General features: G+C 42.2%; 1 protein-coding gene across 1 annotated transcript in view; it reads right to left on the bottom strand.

The window, feature by feature from the left end:
- Window positions 1–16759, bottom strand: part of WDFY3 (WD repeat and FYVE domain containing 3) — a 129759-nt gene extending 113000 nt beyond the window's left edge. Inside the window, exons 1-2 of the mRNA XM_074154371.1 lie at window positions 16580–16759; window positions 10328–10451 (exon numbers count right to left, since the gene is read on the bottom strand). Coding sequence (XP_074010472.1) covers window positions 10328–10451; window positions 16580–16759 — 304 coding nt within the window. The remainder of the gene's footprint in view (window positions 1–10327; window positions 10452–16579) is intronic.
- Window positions 16760–17025: the final 266 nt, after the last annotated feature.

The raw sequence follows: 17025 nt of genomic DNA, 5'->3' as shown, positions 1-17025 counted from the left end.
AGGGAGGTCATTCTCCCCCTCTACTCTGCACTGGTGAGGCCACAACTGGAATACTGCGTGCAGTTCAGGGCTCCCCAGTTCAAGAGAGACAGGGAACTATAGGAGAGAGTCCAGCGTAGGGCAACAGAGATGATTAAGGGATTGGAGCATCTCCCTGATGAGGAAAGGCTGAGAGAGCTGGGGCTCTTCAGCCTGGAGAAGAGAAGGCTGAGGGGAGACCTTATCTATGTTTACAAGTACCTAAAGGGTGGGTTGAAGGAGGATGGAGCCGGACTCTTTTCAGTGGTTCCCAGTGACAGGACGAGGGGCAACGGGCACAAGCTGGAACATGGGAAGTTCCACTCAAATATGAGGAAAAACTTCTTTCCGGTGAGGGTGCCAGAGTCCTGGAACAGGCTGCCCAGGGAGGGTGTGGAGTCCCCTTCTCTGGAGATCTTCAAGCCCCACCTGGATGCAGTCCTGAGTGATGTGCTCTGGGCAACCCTGCTTTAGCAGGGGAGTTGGACTAGATGATCTCTAGAGGTCCCTTCCAACTCTGACAATTCCCTGATGCTGTGATAATATTGCTTAAAAAAGGAATTACAAAAGAATTACTAATGGAGGAATAAATCAGCTACTGAAGAAAAATTCCATTTTCATTTTGGCTTGTTTACTTCATCTGCTGTCAAGATCCCCCAGCACATACCTGTGACGGAATTTGTTTTAAAGTAAACACATTTCATATGACAAAGTACTATCAAACTTCTAGTATTGACTGCACTGCAAAGTAATTTTCTGGAGCACCAGACTGTACATTGAGCCCGACTAGGAAACCTATGAAATAGATGATCCTAGATAATGTTGTCTGCTTTACATTCCTACCATTAACTTTTCCCAGGAGAGACCACCATACAGAGCCAAAAACATCAGCAACTATGTGTACTGGTGAATCAACGTAACAAAAATCAAGATGTAAAGAAATACTTTTATCAATGGGAAGAGATGAAGAGAAGTGACTACCCCCCTTCTGCACAGAGCTCATTAGATCATGTGTGGAACGCCGAGCCCAGTTTCAGTCCCAAACCGATAGAGGGAAGACAACGATCACCAGAAGTTCAGCTGAGGGCCACCGAGATGTTGAAGGCTGGAGCACCAACCCTGTGAAGAGCGGATGAGGAACCACGGCTGGAGCCGCTAGGAGAGGGGACAGCCTCAGGGGCACCAAACAGCAGCCTCAGTGTCCACAGTGGGGGGAGGTACCAAGAAGTCAGAGCCCTGCATGGCTGGAGGGCAAGAGACAACAGGCTTATAGCAAGAGAGGTTCAGACTGCATATAAGGAGAAATTTCCCTCTGCTCTGAGGACAGAGATGCACTGAAATGGCGCCCAGTGAGACCGTGCTGTCTCCAGCCTTGGAGGTTTTCAGGACACGACAGGACTGACCACAACCTGGTCCCATCTCACAGTTGGTTTGACTGTGAGCAGCAGGTCAGACAAGAGACCTCTCTTATTCTATGATTTTCTCTCACACAGGAAAAAGATCTATTTGATGCCTCACTCGGAGATTTCACATCACCCACGCTTGTGTTAGTTTCATTCCCTTCCACTGCAAAGAGAATGTATTTTTCCCTATAGCCCAGAAACTCTTTTATGGTCATAATCTTGGAAAAAAGATAGAGACAGATTTGAAGTAAAAATCCAGATTTGGTTCACTTGTACAATGGCTATTTTCCCATGTTTTTGTTTTGAAGGCTTATTCCCATAACAGGTTTTCATACAAACCACTGGCTCTTCCAATTCCGGCACTGAAATAAGGAGAGGCACCTACCAAATCCCTGCATGAGACTGGCTGAGATAAAACGACGCTTGAAATACCAAGGTGAAAGGTAAGGCAATTTTTCAAACTCACACAAACGCAGACATGCAGCAACTCGCCAGCATGCCGATCTGGAGTACCTGGTGGGCACTTTGTTTTCCAAAACGATTGCTGCAAAACATTGGCCAGATGTTTGGGTGTATGAGCAGACCGACTTTGAAAGCACAACAGCCATGCCACAGCCACAGTTCCCACACTGGGGGCATATGCAAAATGCCAGAATTCCTGGCAAAAGCCACTTTCCTAAATTCTGAGTGTCAAGCGTGTCTAAAGCACATGCTGCTTCTACAATGACAGTGTCCCACCAGCCCAGCATTAGCTGCCATTTAGTAGCTTCTATCTTTCTATCTGACCACAGATCTATCTTTCTATCTAGCTTTCTATCTGACCACAGACAGAGCTGGGCAACCAGTCTCTGACTGGAAGATCAGTCGGATCTTACACTCTTAAGATTACGATCTGACTTAGATCTCAGTCAGATCTAATCTGTCTGATTAGATGATTAACGACCTGGAGCATCTCCCTTACGAGGAGAGGCTGAGGGACTTGGGTCTTTTTAGTCTGGAGAAGAGAAGGCTGAGGGGGGATCTGATCAACGCTTATCAATACTTAAAGGGAGGGTGTCAGGAGGACGGGGCCAGTCTTTTTTCAGTGGTGCCCAGGGACAGGACAAGAGAAAATGGGCACAAACTTGAATACAAGAAGCTCCACCTAAACATGAGGAGGAACTTCTTTCCTTTGAGGGTGGCAGAGCCCTGGAAGAGGCTGCCCAGGGAGGTGGTGGAGTCTCCTTCTCTGGAGACACTCAAACCCTGCCTGGACACGTTCCTGTGCAACCTGCTCTGGGTGGACCTGCTTTGGCAGGGGGTTGGACTGGATGATCTCCAGAGGTCCCTTTCAACCCCATATCATTCTGTGATTCTGTGTAAGCAGGTACGACTGGTATCAAACAGTGTGCACAGCCTCCTTTGGGCACAGTCTCCAAAATCCACCTGTGGAACAGGGGTTCTTTTAGTCATCTTTGAAATTGAGACTCAAGGGTTAAGTATATGCTTCTGAAAAAGTTGTCATGCTGCTGGCATCCTAAATGGCATAGCAGTTGAACACTATAAATAGCAGATTCAAAACTGTCAGTCTTAATTAAGCACTACCTAAAACACAGACAGCACTTTAAGTGCAGGAAGAAATTCTCTTGTCATCTCTTCCAAGCAAATTTGATAGCACTATCATTTAAGATTAATTTCTATCATCAGCACTTGTCTTAATTTATTTCTTGTACCTTTTCTTCGGTTTTGAAGTGCTCAAGTCATCTTTTCAATATAACATCCTCTACGTGCCCCACCCAGATGTATTTAGCCCCTCAACGTCTGCAGAACAAACCTCTGAATTTAGGATTGGGATATGCCGGCTAGTAAAAACAGTAAAGGAACAAAGAGAAAGACATATCAAATAATACATAAGCATACACATCTTGACAACTGTGCTAGCATGTACACTTAAGTATGACCACGATTATGTGGTTACACGGTTAATACCCAGAAGTCAGATTTTTCATCATGGATTCGGTACGCATGGGATAGAGGCTTGGTAGAACAGAACACGAGAATTTGTTTCATATGCAAGAGATGACACAGGTGCTTTACATCCGGACTTTGGAAAAGCCACAGATGGAAAGCAACGGGATCAAACCCATTCAGGTTGCTAGCAAAAAGCAGCACTGTATTACACGCAACACTATTGCCTATAGCAATAGCACTAGGGATGAATTCAGTATGTGATGGTTTTAGTTAGGTGTTCTACTACCATAAACAGCACATAATAGCATCATCAGGCTTCTATATTATATAGCTTATATAGCTTCTTCTTATTCTAGAGTGGAATATTACTGAAAAAAATATCTGTGCATATGGCAAAGGTGGAGTGGGAAGTATGGGTGGGTATGTCAGAGGGGCGGTGGGAAGCAAGCTGAAGTCAGGGACCCCTTCTCAAATAGAGCCTTCAAGAAGTCTCTACTACTTCTCCCAGGGAATGCCTGGAAAGAGTGTCTTACAGTCTTTAGGTATCTATCTAGAGCTAAAGAATACAAATAGTTCCAACTGCCTAGACAGCAAGAGAGAAGTATCAACCCAAACAAAAAAGGGATGGCAAAAGTCTTCCTTCTGTTATCAGGAACAGTGCAGTGCTGTCCTCACACGCTGCAGATATGAAGTGACTGATGCCTTTGCAGTGTGCAGGAACGGAAGGCTGCTCATCCAAAGATAAGCAACTCAACTGTGCCAGCATTTAGCCTCACAAACCCGGCCAATAAAAGAACAGGCTTTCTAGGATCTCTTGGAAAGGCACTCTATTGCACTACGCTTGCCTTGCAGAAGAACTGGTAAAGAGCGTCAAAAATAACTTGAAGGTTAACCAAAAGTAACAAGAGATAGCAGTCATTGATCAGAACTGACTTCTGATGAGTAGCTGATAGGACACTGCTCCCTTTTCAGAGCAACTTCAATAAATTCAAAATAGAATCATAGAATTGTCTAGGCTGGAAGGGACCTTTCCGATCAAATCTGACCATCAACCTAACACTGGCAAAAATGATCACTAAACCATGTCACTGAGCACTACGTTTATCTGTCCTTTAAATACCCCTAGGGATGATGATTCCACTGCTCCCCTGGGCAGCCTGTTCCCATGCTTGATAACCCTTTCAGTATAAAATTTTTTCCTAATATCCAATCTAAACCTCCCCTGCGCAACTTGAGGCCGTTTCCCCTTGTCCTATCACTCTTTACTTGGGAAGAGGAACCGACCCCCACCTCTCTACAACCTCCTTTCAGGGAGTTGTAGAGAGCGAGAAGGTCTCCCCTCAGCCTCCTTTTCTCCAGGCTGAACACCCCCAGCTCCCTCAGCCTCTCCTCATAAGACTTGTTCTCCAGACCCCTCACCAGCTCCGTTGCTCTTCTCTGGACCCGTTCCAGCCCCTCAATATCTTTCTTGTAGCGAGGTGCCCAGAACTGGACACAGCACTCAAGGTGGGACCTCACCAGCGCCCAGTCCAGGGGGACAATCACCTCCCTAGTCCTGCTGGCCACACTGTTCCTGATAGAGGCCATTACCTTGTCACCCACAGTACAGGAAAAGCATACATATATAATGAAAAAACCAAGTCATGCGGAGTCACAGACAGTGAGATCATTTCCAATAGACTCTCTTCTCAAAAGAAGGAAAGTTAACTAATGCACCAAAAAAGTCTGAAAGCAGCCCCTAAATCCGCTTATTTTAGCGAGAAAGATCCCCAACTCTTCAAAGAGAAGCAGACACTACAAGTAATGCTATCAGGAAAACTTCAGACTTCATTATGGGAAGAGCCCAAAAGACTATTTATTAGCAGAAGGTAAGAAGCTTCCTTTAACCACTATCAGTAACTTACCCTAAAAGCGAGATGCACTTGACCAAGTAACACTAACTCTTGTGTATTTAAAACAAACATAAAATTAGTTCTGCTGATGTGATAGAGGTAAACTGCAATAAAAATGAACAATAAAAGAAGTGTTTGCACATCAGTGGAATTTTAAAAAGAATGAAGGCAGGCATTGTCAGAGGCCAAAGACAAACCACTGATGTGGTTTTCTGCAATGGTTAAACATTATGACAATGAACATTTATCTATTTGGTCTCCCAAAGTGGTTTGAAGATGAGATAATGATAGTCTTTCAGCAGATCTGTTAGAGAAATGCCTAAAGAGGTAAAAAGCATCTTCACTGGTGAAAACGGTTTGAGTAAATCGGTGATATTAAGAGGAAGAGAAAGAAAGGGAGAGGGGGGAAAAAAAAAAATACCTCAAAGAAACAAGCAAACAAACAAGCCAAAGAACCAAAGCACCACAAGATTCAGAGGGTATAAACAGCAACTGAAAATGTTGTTTCTGGAGGTAGGAGGGATTAGCTGAACAGTCTAGAGGTTTGGTAAAAATAAATTTAGCACTGAATAGTAAATACTGAGACAAATACATACAGAGAATGCTGCAAATACGGAATGAAATGTTGACTGAAATCAACAAAGCAAAATAAACTAAATTTAAAAGGTGCATAAAACAGTGATGTACACAGACTAGCACACTTGAAATCATAATAAAAAAAAAAAAAACAAACAACAAAAAACCCCAACACACCAACAAAACACCCCAAACTTTTGAAATCAATCTTGAAAGGAGGTTAAAAATGTTCCAGCCCTGTGATGAACTTCAATTTCTCCCATTCTGCACAGGTTTCACGGATTGTCCCCACAACAACTTAATCATATTCTGACTGGGAAAGGACCTTCCAGGTTGCAGGACTGCCCATCACTAAAGGGATTATTCTGAACCTCTATGTGATACCAAGTGTTTACACATCCTAATGTATTAAATACTGGGAGCTGTCAGTATGTCACCTGGTGTGCCTGAATCACAGAATCTTCATGGTTGGAAGGGACCTTTGAGATGATCAAGTGCAACCAAAAAAAAGAAACAAAAACAAAAAAAATCAACCACAAACAAACCCAAAAAAACCAAAACCACAAACAGACACAAACCAACAATCTCAGGCACTAGAGCATGCCCTGAAGTGCCACGTCTACACGTTTCTGAAATCCCTCCAGGGATAGTGACTCCACCACCTCCCTGGGCAGGCTGTTCCAGGGCCTGGCCACTCTCTCAGGAAAGTCATTCTTCCCGATATCTAATCTAAACCTCCCCTGCCCCAACTTCAGACCATTTCCTCTGCTCCTGTCAGCATTCCCTTGGGAGAAGAGGCCAACACCCACCTCTCTACACCCTCCTTTCAGGGAGTTGTAGAGGGCAATGAGGTCTCCCCTCAGCCTCCTCTTCTCCAAACTAAACATGCCCAGTTCCCTCAGCCTCTCCTCGTATGACTTGTTCTCCAGACCCCTCACCAGCTTGGTGGCTCTCCTCTGGACACACTCCAGCAGTTCAATGTCCTTCCTGTAGTGAGGGGCCCAGAACCGAGATGTAGACAACACAGGACTGAGTTAGAAACCAATTTCAGTAAACATGGGATAATCACTACAAGGTACCAAATCACAGGTTTGTACACCCTCAACTGCTGTAGTATGAGAAGCTGTTAGGAGTGAAAGAGAAAGGTGCACTCTGCACTTGCCCTGCTTCTTGCTTCCCAGCTGGGAACCTACCACTCGGTTACGCAGGCTCACTGTTTGCTACGGGGAGGACAGCTTTACCCACTTACCTTTAAGTTTGCAATTGAAATTGTTCAGTAGTTGGGATTTCTCATGTACAAGGTACAGGTACTCACTGAGATGGTAAACCAGAAGGTCCCAGGCTATTCAGCTCATGGAACCTGTGGCACAGAGAGAGCAGCTCTCCTGCCTACCAGCACACGGCCACCTCCACACACAGGGGACTTTGGGGACCATGCTCTACTATGCATCAGCCCGGCTAGGCACCTTGAAAGGGCACACAAGTCCCACTGTCCATACCAGAGGGATCACCTGAACTAATCTTCCCTACCGTACGCTTATCTTTGTGTGAGATCTAAGTTATGATGGTGTGCCAAACACTCTAGGACATGCTGTTGAAATATTTGCAAAAATTAGAGGAAGCAACTGCATACAGGGTATGTCTTTTGAAAAATATATGAAGTGTAAGTGTTGCTTCCCCTCCAGCATCAGTAGCTAAAGCAGTCATTAGTAGCCACATTTATTCTACCAAGATTCAAGCTGCCCTGTCCCTTTTTCAGGAAGTCTATCTATTTCAGCCCTGAGCCAGATGCACTTGCTCCTAGAAGAAAGGCTCATTTCGGGACTGAGACTAAGACAGAAACAGATGTTTGAACATATATTCTAGCATAGTACTTCTACAACTTTTTGGTCAATTCAGACACAAAATTTGATTTATTTGGGGAAAAACTGGCAGCTAAAAATCTCAAGTAGATAGAGCTATCTCAACCATTACCCCACCATCTAAAACAGACTAGATGCCCCAGGGCAAGGGAAACCGTACACTAAGCCTCATAGATATGGTTGCTGCTGTCACCTGCAAATTATCACTGCTGTACAGCAAAGATTTAAATGTACAAGTTAATTTAACTCAATTTTAACTGCTTTGTTTTTCTTATTCCAAGCCTACCTCCATACTAGAGAAACAAGACAGCTGAAACTAGTTGAACACATAACTTCAATGGCAATCGATGTCCAGAGACTACTTAAGATAGGGTGCTGGCACAGTTATTACTGAATCACGAAAAGCTGTTCTGAGAAAACTACTACAGTCTGCCAAGAATAACTGAGATATGCCTCCACGATGGCAGGCATTACTCACATAGCTATTAGCATAAATATTCAAAGGCCTGATGAAAAAAGTTGCTCTGTGCTCCATTATGAAATTGCGGGGGGGAAGGAAGAAGGAAAGGAAAAAAAAAACCCACCAAAAAACCAAAAACCACCAGCCACCCAAACAAAAAAAAACACCAACACACCAACAGGTAAGATTTAATCAATACCACATTCCCAACTGTAAAATACCACCAACAATTCATCTCTTTATAGGCAGAAAGTAAGTTCATGTAAAATTTCTTCCCTTTTGTTAACTATCTAAAGTTGACTTTTGATAACATTTCTAAGGAAACCTTGTCTCTAAAACAAGCTCAGCAATTTTGTTGACTTAAATGGAGCACTTCACACCATCAGGAATTTGGACTTGGATATCACCAGAGATATTGCCTACATATAGCTGTTACTGAAGTTTTTCACTTTAAAAACATGGTAGGAGATATAATTACCTGTTAATAGCTATTAAGATATGCTGTATCTTTTTGTTTGATACACGAAAAGAATGGAAGTTTTAAAAACAATAAAATGCAAGAGCCTTCACAATCCATAGACACAATATTATGCTTTTAACATAAAGCATATTCTAAAAAACCAAGAATTTCTATGGTTTTTTTCAGTATAGCACAAAATGCGTATATTGCTCTCAACAGTTCAACACAGAAGTCTGCAAACTATGAGTTTTAGCAGCTTGTTAATTGGTCACCTCTGGAGAGCAAACTTCAATTCCCTGGTCCCACCAATTGCAGAACACGGACCTCTCAGGCTTTCTTACCAAAGTCTGAAAAGGGTTTACTGACCGAAGTAACAGCAATCTTGCTAACAAAAGAAAAATGATTGCTTTCCTTTTTAATAAAAACATTGGTACTCGTTACATTAGAGCTCAGAAGAGTATCAAACTGTCTTTTAAGTCATTGTAGTTAAGTTTCCAAGTGAGGCAGAAAATGAGAAAACCTCCAAAAACCAACAGCGACTACAACAAAATCGACCTCTGACTTGTAAGGTTTCAAGGATGACAACTGGATTATCTTGGAGCAACAAGCAGAGGTATGGCTCAAGTAATAAACACACGAAAATGGCCATTCTTAGCAGCGTCCAATTGACTAGCAGGCATAACAGATGTTCCCCAGAAAAAAAAAAAAAACAAACAAAAAAAAGGAGTCAAACGAACACCACCGTTCTGCCAGCACGGCTGTTGGACATTCATTTCCCCTAAATATCCAAAGAAAAGACATTTTGCGCCTGTTTACCCATAGAGAACAGGTTTTGTCTACGCTATCTGTTTAGCCATCTGGAATGTTTCACTGTTAGTCACTCTACTTAAAATGGAAAGAAATTGTAATTGGCACAGTTTGAGACTCCTGACTTCCCGCGCAATAATTTGCACAGCCTTTTTCAGCCCGCTATTTCCTTATTTACCACCAAATCCAAACTGAGAAGCCAGCACAGGTCTTAAAATTATCTAGACTTGATACTTCGCAGAAGCACTCCTCTTCAGAAGAGGAAATCGAAGAGGAAACTTAATGAAACATGCCTTCTTGGTGCGCTGTCTTTAGTTATGCAACTCCCAATACATGGTCAGCTTCAGCTTCTGACACATTCAGGGTGCAACAGACCCAAATTTCACCCCGACATTTAATAAACAGAGCAAAAGAGACCTCTAACTAACATGTTTCTGCAGCTGGCAGTGTTGGTCCTAACATGGGACTCGCTGTACTTTCACATCTTATTAGTTTCCAGGCCAACAGCTAATTTAAAATGCATGTTTTTGGAATGTTAACATATCTGAGGGACAAAACACACCACCAACAGGCACCTCAGGCAAGATACAGAAGCTGTCCACATGTATGTATTTGGTCTCCTTCTACTAGTAGGTGATGCAACTTGGCTTACTCCTTTCTCTTGGATGCGTTGTCAAGTTTGTGGAACTGGGCTTTCTCCATAACAGAGGAAGGAAAACTCCAGCCACCTCCTCCTCTCTCTTTCAGTCCAAAGACACAGAAGATAACACATTTTCACTGAGAAGACTTCAATTTCTGACCCTGCACGGTTGCTGTGGACGGCAGTTCATGGTATTCTGACCTATCTGAAATTCATGAAGCACATCTCACAAAGCCCAAACTCGTGCCCTATGCAATACCTGTGGACTTATTCGATGCTCTCCGCCGAATTTCAGTCACCATCAATCGTGACACTTGAGTAGTAAACTGCAGGAGATCAGAAAATTTTTCTGTCATTGTACTTGGAGGAGCATTTCCAAACACCTAAAAGAAGAGAAAAATGGATGCATCAAAAAGTCATTCAGTTTACAAGGATCACTACGAACTACCGCCTTCCTTTGTGAAGGAGGAGTATTCCTATGGAGTTTGTGTTTTCCTGCTGCACCACTCATCACTGTACTGGTTTTCACAGTGCATGCATTCGGGGAGGTAGGATCCCATGAATGAAGGGGAAAAAGGGAACCACAAGTTTTCTTGCAAGATGAAAACCCCACAGAGCCCCAAAAGACTGAGATTGCACGTAGCGGGGTAAAGACTAGATACCAGAGCAAATTCTCCAACAGGAGTTCTATTTTTTAGAGCAACTCCTTTAGTATCTGCTGAACCTAAACATCCCACAGGGGTGACCTGCACATACTGAACGATGTGTGCAAAGTCTTCTAGCAGGGACTAGGAAGTAGAACCGCTCTGTTAAGTCTTCCCTCAATAAACTGATGATACCAGGAAGGAAGCCTCCCATGTAGCCATCTTACTCTCTTCTCTCTAGATCTTCCTGAACCTAACAGCAGTAGTTACTGGGGTATTTTTTTATAAATTGTAACTTTAGTCTAGTAACTTATTTTTCATGATTAAGCATTAATTTGGTTATTAAATAATTTATTGACTTCTATTTAACAGGGATAAACGCATTAACTCCGTGGTACTGCACTGAGCTATGGAACACAACATTATCTCAAAATGGATAAGCTAGTTGTTGGAGGTAATTTACTTGTCATTCAAGACTGCACACAAAAAGGCGCCTCCATCCACACTTCTGATGTAAACCTTGCACTGAAACGGTCACAGTAAAACCACGACACTCAGTAACAAAGTACACAATCCAAATTTGGGTAAATTTCCATGCTGAGAAAATAGAATAATAGTCTGCTAAACACCTGAATGGTCTCAATACTTCTCTGCTCATTTACATTTTTCTCCCTCGTGGCTCTCTACATAACTTGCTGGAGTATCACCGATGAGCCGAGAAGCGTAACAGAGTAATAAGACTTTAGTTCAGCATGTTACCTTTGTCTCTTAGAAAGAGGATGCAACTTAGAGCAGTACAATTGATTTGGACTCAACAGCTGCTTCACCCTTGTCTCCCTTCCCTTGGTGACCCAGTTACACCATTACAGCTGAGCTGCTGACACACTTGACTGAGGTGACTCTTAAGTCCAGGGACTTCTAGTGAAATCCACAATATTACACAGGGATGCAGTGTAACTGCAATACTGACTTACCTTAGAAGCTCAAAGTTACTGAAGACAACTTAAAAGGCAGAAGACAGAATAACCTTTGTTTAAGTTTGACTTTTTGCTCTCCTCAGTATCAGTTGCTCTGGCACATTACAGAACAGCCAAAAATATTTTTCGTGCCTACTCGCATTGCAAAGTCATGATGAAACAGAGCCAGAAATACAACATTGAAATCGAACACTTAGTTTCCTCACAATAAAAATATTTTTTGTCAGAAACTTAAGCATTTCTCATACAGGAAATTTCAAGCACCGTTATCAATAAAGAAAGCAACCAGGAGCCCAGCCATTACAGGCAGACAACTGGTTTTGACAGAACAAGGAAAACACCGCTCATTTGGATTAAAGGGCAACATTCCCAGTACAGACAATCTAAATTTCCCTCAACCTCTCACAATACCTCCTTCTGCAGCTGTCTGCATCAGCTCCCAGTTCATCCGAGAGCCTCTAACAAAACCATACGAAGGGAAGAGGGCCTCAAGGTTTACGTGTTCACTGGTATAACTTAAGCAAGATTATCTAGACTAGAACGCACATTGGCAGAGCATCTTGCCATCGTTAACTGTTTAAAGCTCTTTCAGACCGAGGAAAAAGGGAAAACCGAGAGCCCTGTTACCTGTTCTGAGCTTGCCTAGAGTTCTCAGCAGATCCCGGGAAATGCAGTGACCTCAAAGTTGACTGACGTGAGCTGTTTCTCAATTAGTTGCCCCATAACCAAGTTAGCACTGCCTAGAACAAGCATCTGCATCGGACTTTGATAAGCTCTTTGACTAAAGGTGGTAGTAAAAACCAGGAATCGGATACGAAACATTTTACTAGCAAATCACCTTTTTAATAAGGAAAAGCAAGGCTCTTTCAAGAAAATGTAAACAATGGAGCACTTATTCAAAACCAGCCTCTTCATCATTCCATGCACTTTTTTCCATATACTGCAAAAGCATTACTATTGTGCCGGTAGAGCCGCGCCGCTGTGAACACACTGAGCTCTACAAGGACCCTTTTGAGTATTCTTCCAGAGGGCCAAGCTTTTGTTAATTATGCACCAATTTAGCTTTTCATTGATATGTGACTCATCATTTCATAAGCCTCCCTGAACAATGAGGAAACAGAAATAGTCTGTAAACCCATTCGTTACCAGAACTAGCAAGATGGTTGAAACCTACAGCATGTTTGAGACATGCTGTATCTACAAACCAAAGTTAAGAATGCTTTAGCTCCTCTGGATTTACTGATTAATAATCCTCAAAATATCAGGAAAAAAAAAAAAATGGAACTGCATTTCACACAAAACTTCAGGTATGTCTGGAGAGAGGAAAAATAAAACAAAAAAAACCCCAAAACATCCTCATACACGGTTAAGCAAGAAAGGCTCAAAAGAGCCCCTGGATACACTGGTTATTTGACTGGTTGTCTGTTGCTGGCCACTTGGATGCCTATGGAAAGCAGACTTACCTTCCTTTCTCACTCTAGATCTCTGCATTCAGTAAAAATTATTTCCTGGATTTCACACACACACACACACACACACACACACACACACACTGCCTGCTTCCAGCCAAACACACGTAGCTCCCATTTCCAACAGCTCACTACTTTCTACAAGAGACACACTGAAGCTGCCATCAAGGTGTGGTATGGAAGTCTCAGTCTGAGCTCCACAATTTATTTGGGGTTTTCTCCTCCTAAAACAGACATCCCAATCTTGTAATAGATAACTCTTCTATGGTACACCATCATGGACTTCACTTAAGGCAGTAGCACGAAAAGCACTCGGTCCCACTTAAACCTGTTCAACAGACTACATATAACTATGCAAAGTCACTGAGGGATTCAGGGTCTGAATTTGAACCAGGTTACTGACCGATAGCTTAAAACATTTGCAGCTAAGAATTACATTTTGAGAAACAAGAACGTTTTTAAAAGGGAACTTCTAGCAATGTTTTAGTGTTTCCTGTCAACAAAAGAAGGCCTCAGAAAGTCATCTCAGAATTTAGAATGAACCAAGATTTATCATCTCCCCCACTGAAAATCTCATATAAGACCCTTCGGAAAACAAAGTATTTCTCCTGTTTTATTTTTTATTCCAATCCATTTCAGAGTCCGTCTTACTCTGACTTGCAGAGTTACTAAGCTAGCAGGATTGTTCCAAAAAAAAAAAAAAAAAAAAAAGCTGTACCGCAGACAGTTGACACTCCAGAAGACAAAAAACTAGACAAGCCAAGGAAGCCACAGCAGACTCTGTATGTAAGCCTCACAAGAAAGTGGCATCATTAACCAGGAATCTGAAAAGGTAAACTGTGGAACTAGAAATAAATAGATGGCATCACAACTCCTAAGCCTCTTGAATGCAGGAAGACAAGAACACATTTACATGAAATGCAAGGAAAAAAAGTCCCCCTGTAATAGGGCCAGACGATACCTGACCGACCAAGAGAAATCAGTTTTGTTTGTGCTACACTAGCAGTTTGATGATGACTGATAATAGCTATGAAGGACCGTGAGAAAGGAAGTGGAAGAGCACAAACAATGCATGCTTCCCTCAACGTGCCAGGTTACGATTCAGATTTTACAGAGGTTAGAAGCTGAAGTGACACCATCTGGCAACAGCCTTCATTTGTGGCAAGAAGGACAACTTCAAGAAGGACAACTCCAAGAAGGCCACAGACTAAAAACAGAGAGAGTTTGAGGACAGTGATGTTAAAACCAAACAAGAAAACAAGAGAGAAGAGGAAGACAACTGTAGGTAAGATTCAAAAGCAAAACATCTGGCAAGCATGAAAGATTGTGTGTCTTCAGCATCAAGTTCACCTCAGTAAATAAGTCTCTAGTATTCAGAGATGGGAAAAGAGCCCATCCACAAAATTAGATGGATTCTGTAAAGAACAGAAAAGAGACCTGGGGAAGGAAAAACCTATGATAGACAAGAGAAAACCTGGGATCTAGGAGAAAAGAGTAGCCAAGATATATTCATACAGATGGAGATCACAGAAACCATTCAACTTTTCAAGAAATCTAAATGGTACCTACGACTAGTTAGGCAAGAGCTGATTTTGGCAGAGTAAGAAGAAAACTTGGAGCTACTGATTCGTTTTTGAGAATGCTTCCACACACGAGCTAAATGAAGGACAGTGAAAGAGAACAGATGGTGAACCAGGTTTCAGTGGAGTCAAGCGGGGGGACTGAGAATTAGGACAAAGCCAGCAAGCGGTGTAGAGAAAAAAAAATGTGCAATAAGAAAGAAAGGGGGGAAAGAGAAAAGGGAAAAAGAACAGAGAAATTAAAACTAAACTGTTCTTTTTCATCTCTGAAGTCTAATCAAAGTCAAAGACTGCTGTACAGAAATAGGACATGCATTGCTGCACTAGTTTTTCTTAATCCCAGTTATATCACCAATTGTGATTTCTATAGATACAACACTACTGCAAGTAACTACCATGAGGCCAGGAAAAAAAAATCCTCCTCCAAACACAGATTACAAAGTAGTGCTGAACAACTATAGTGGGTATATTCCGTTTTTCAGAAGCATCGGCCACCTGTAACCACCAGAGGGAGATTTCTAAGCGTAACTGCACCAAAATAACCTTCACAGGCTCAAACCAAGATTAAGATTCCATTGTGCTAATTTGTAAAAACAAATTAAGAAAATCCGTAACTAAAGGGCATGCAATCCAAGCAGATAAATTAAAAAGGAAGTAGATAAACTGAGCTTACTTCTTCCAAACTCACACAACAGGTTACCAGTAGAACTAGGAATAAGTCCTAGGGCAACAGAATGACATTTAGGGGATCTATCCACCAAAGCGCTACCTAGTAGACTGAAAATCCTATTACTGCTATGCTGTGACTACGATTAGTTTTTCTACACAGCATGTGAGCAGTTCAATGCCTAACACCATGATAAGCCATACTTTCAACAAAACAACAATCTAAAAAAGAGAAAGCTGAGTTAATCTTCCTATCTAGTTTTTGTATTTTAGTTTTTGGATGATTCCAGTTCTCCACGATAGCATATACAAGCACAAATCCATCACCCAGGAAAAGCTTCAGGAGCAAGGGTTCAGGTCACAGCAGGAAAAAAGGAAAGCTAGATCTGTACCTACTGCTCTTTCAAGACCCTAAAACTACTATCGAAGTTATTATTCACGATGAAGTGACAGAGTACCTGAGTGACATAAGACATCAGGAGGATTTACCTCCTATTAATTCCAATGACAGTTGTCACAGTCTTGACTCCAAACAAAATCTCAGTGCCTGAGCACAAAGGTGTACTGAAATATGAAAGGCACTGTCCAAGTGGCTATTATATCTTCCCCACAGATTGCTTATCCAAAATCCGCCTTGTCCAAGAAGAGGATTCAGATTCAATACATAGGAAAAGGGCTACAAGGGCAATGAGAATATAGAGAATTAATCACAAGAGGAGATTAAAATTGTTCAGCTCGTAGCCTAGCAAAACCAGGTCTGACAAGAGATATTATGATTGTTATCTCTAAATATGCATCAGTACAATAAATGTGAAGGAGGGAGAAGAGTTATTTAGACTCAAGGACAGTGCTGTTACACAAACAAGTGGATATAAACTTCATACAAGTAAACTGAGGTTGGAAATCAGATGACTGTAATAGCAAGCTCTGCAGAAAGGCTCTGTGACAGTCGACATGCAAATGTGGATTGCACTTCAGAAAAAGCAATAATAGAAGGAAATTTCCAAAGGCAAGTTTATCCACTAACACAACAGTATGTGAGGAGAAAGCGAAAACTGAAAGGCTGCCAATGGAAGAAAAGCTTCTGTTGTGCTAGAACCAAAGGTCTTAGGAATACAAAATACGAGCAGTCAATTCAAATAAAGAAAACCCCTCTTTCAGATTCTCTAGCTTACCCTGTTAAACACCGGCAACATCATGTAAAGTTTTTCTTCTTGTTCTTTCTGGGTCATGTGCCGTGGAGGATGACAGAGCTCTGTGAAGAGGCGACGCAGATGCATCAAGCCCAGAGCATTATCCTGGGGGCTACACTCCTCTTGCCGTGGCCGGCCCATGATCCTCTTCACCATATTCATCTTGACTGACTTCTGGAAGTTCCCTTGTATCCTGTGTTCAGAAAGGAAAAGGAACTCACTGAGTATAACAGATTGAGGCATTATTCCATCAAAGCCTTTAAATATATAGCACTCTCTCTCACAGCAAGTACCACACTGCAGATAAGAGCATTAGCTAATTTTATATGCTAGGCATTGATTAGTATGTGTCTGGAGAATTTAAAGCCAACAACTTGAAATGGGGAAACACTTCAGCACAAAGCACAACTGACTAGGCTTTGAACACC

Source organism: Numenius arquata, chromosome 10, assembly GCF_964106895.1.
Source record: "Numenius arquata chromosome 10, bNumArq3.hap1.1, whole genome shotgun sequence".
NCBI classification, from domain to species: Eukaryota; Metazoa; Chordata; class Aves; order Charadriiformes; family Scolopacidae; genus Numenius; species Numenius arquata.
The sequence above is the reverse complement of the archived record's forward strand: the minus strand, read 5'-3'. Positions and strand labels throughout refer to the sequence as shown.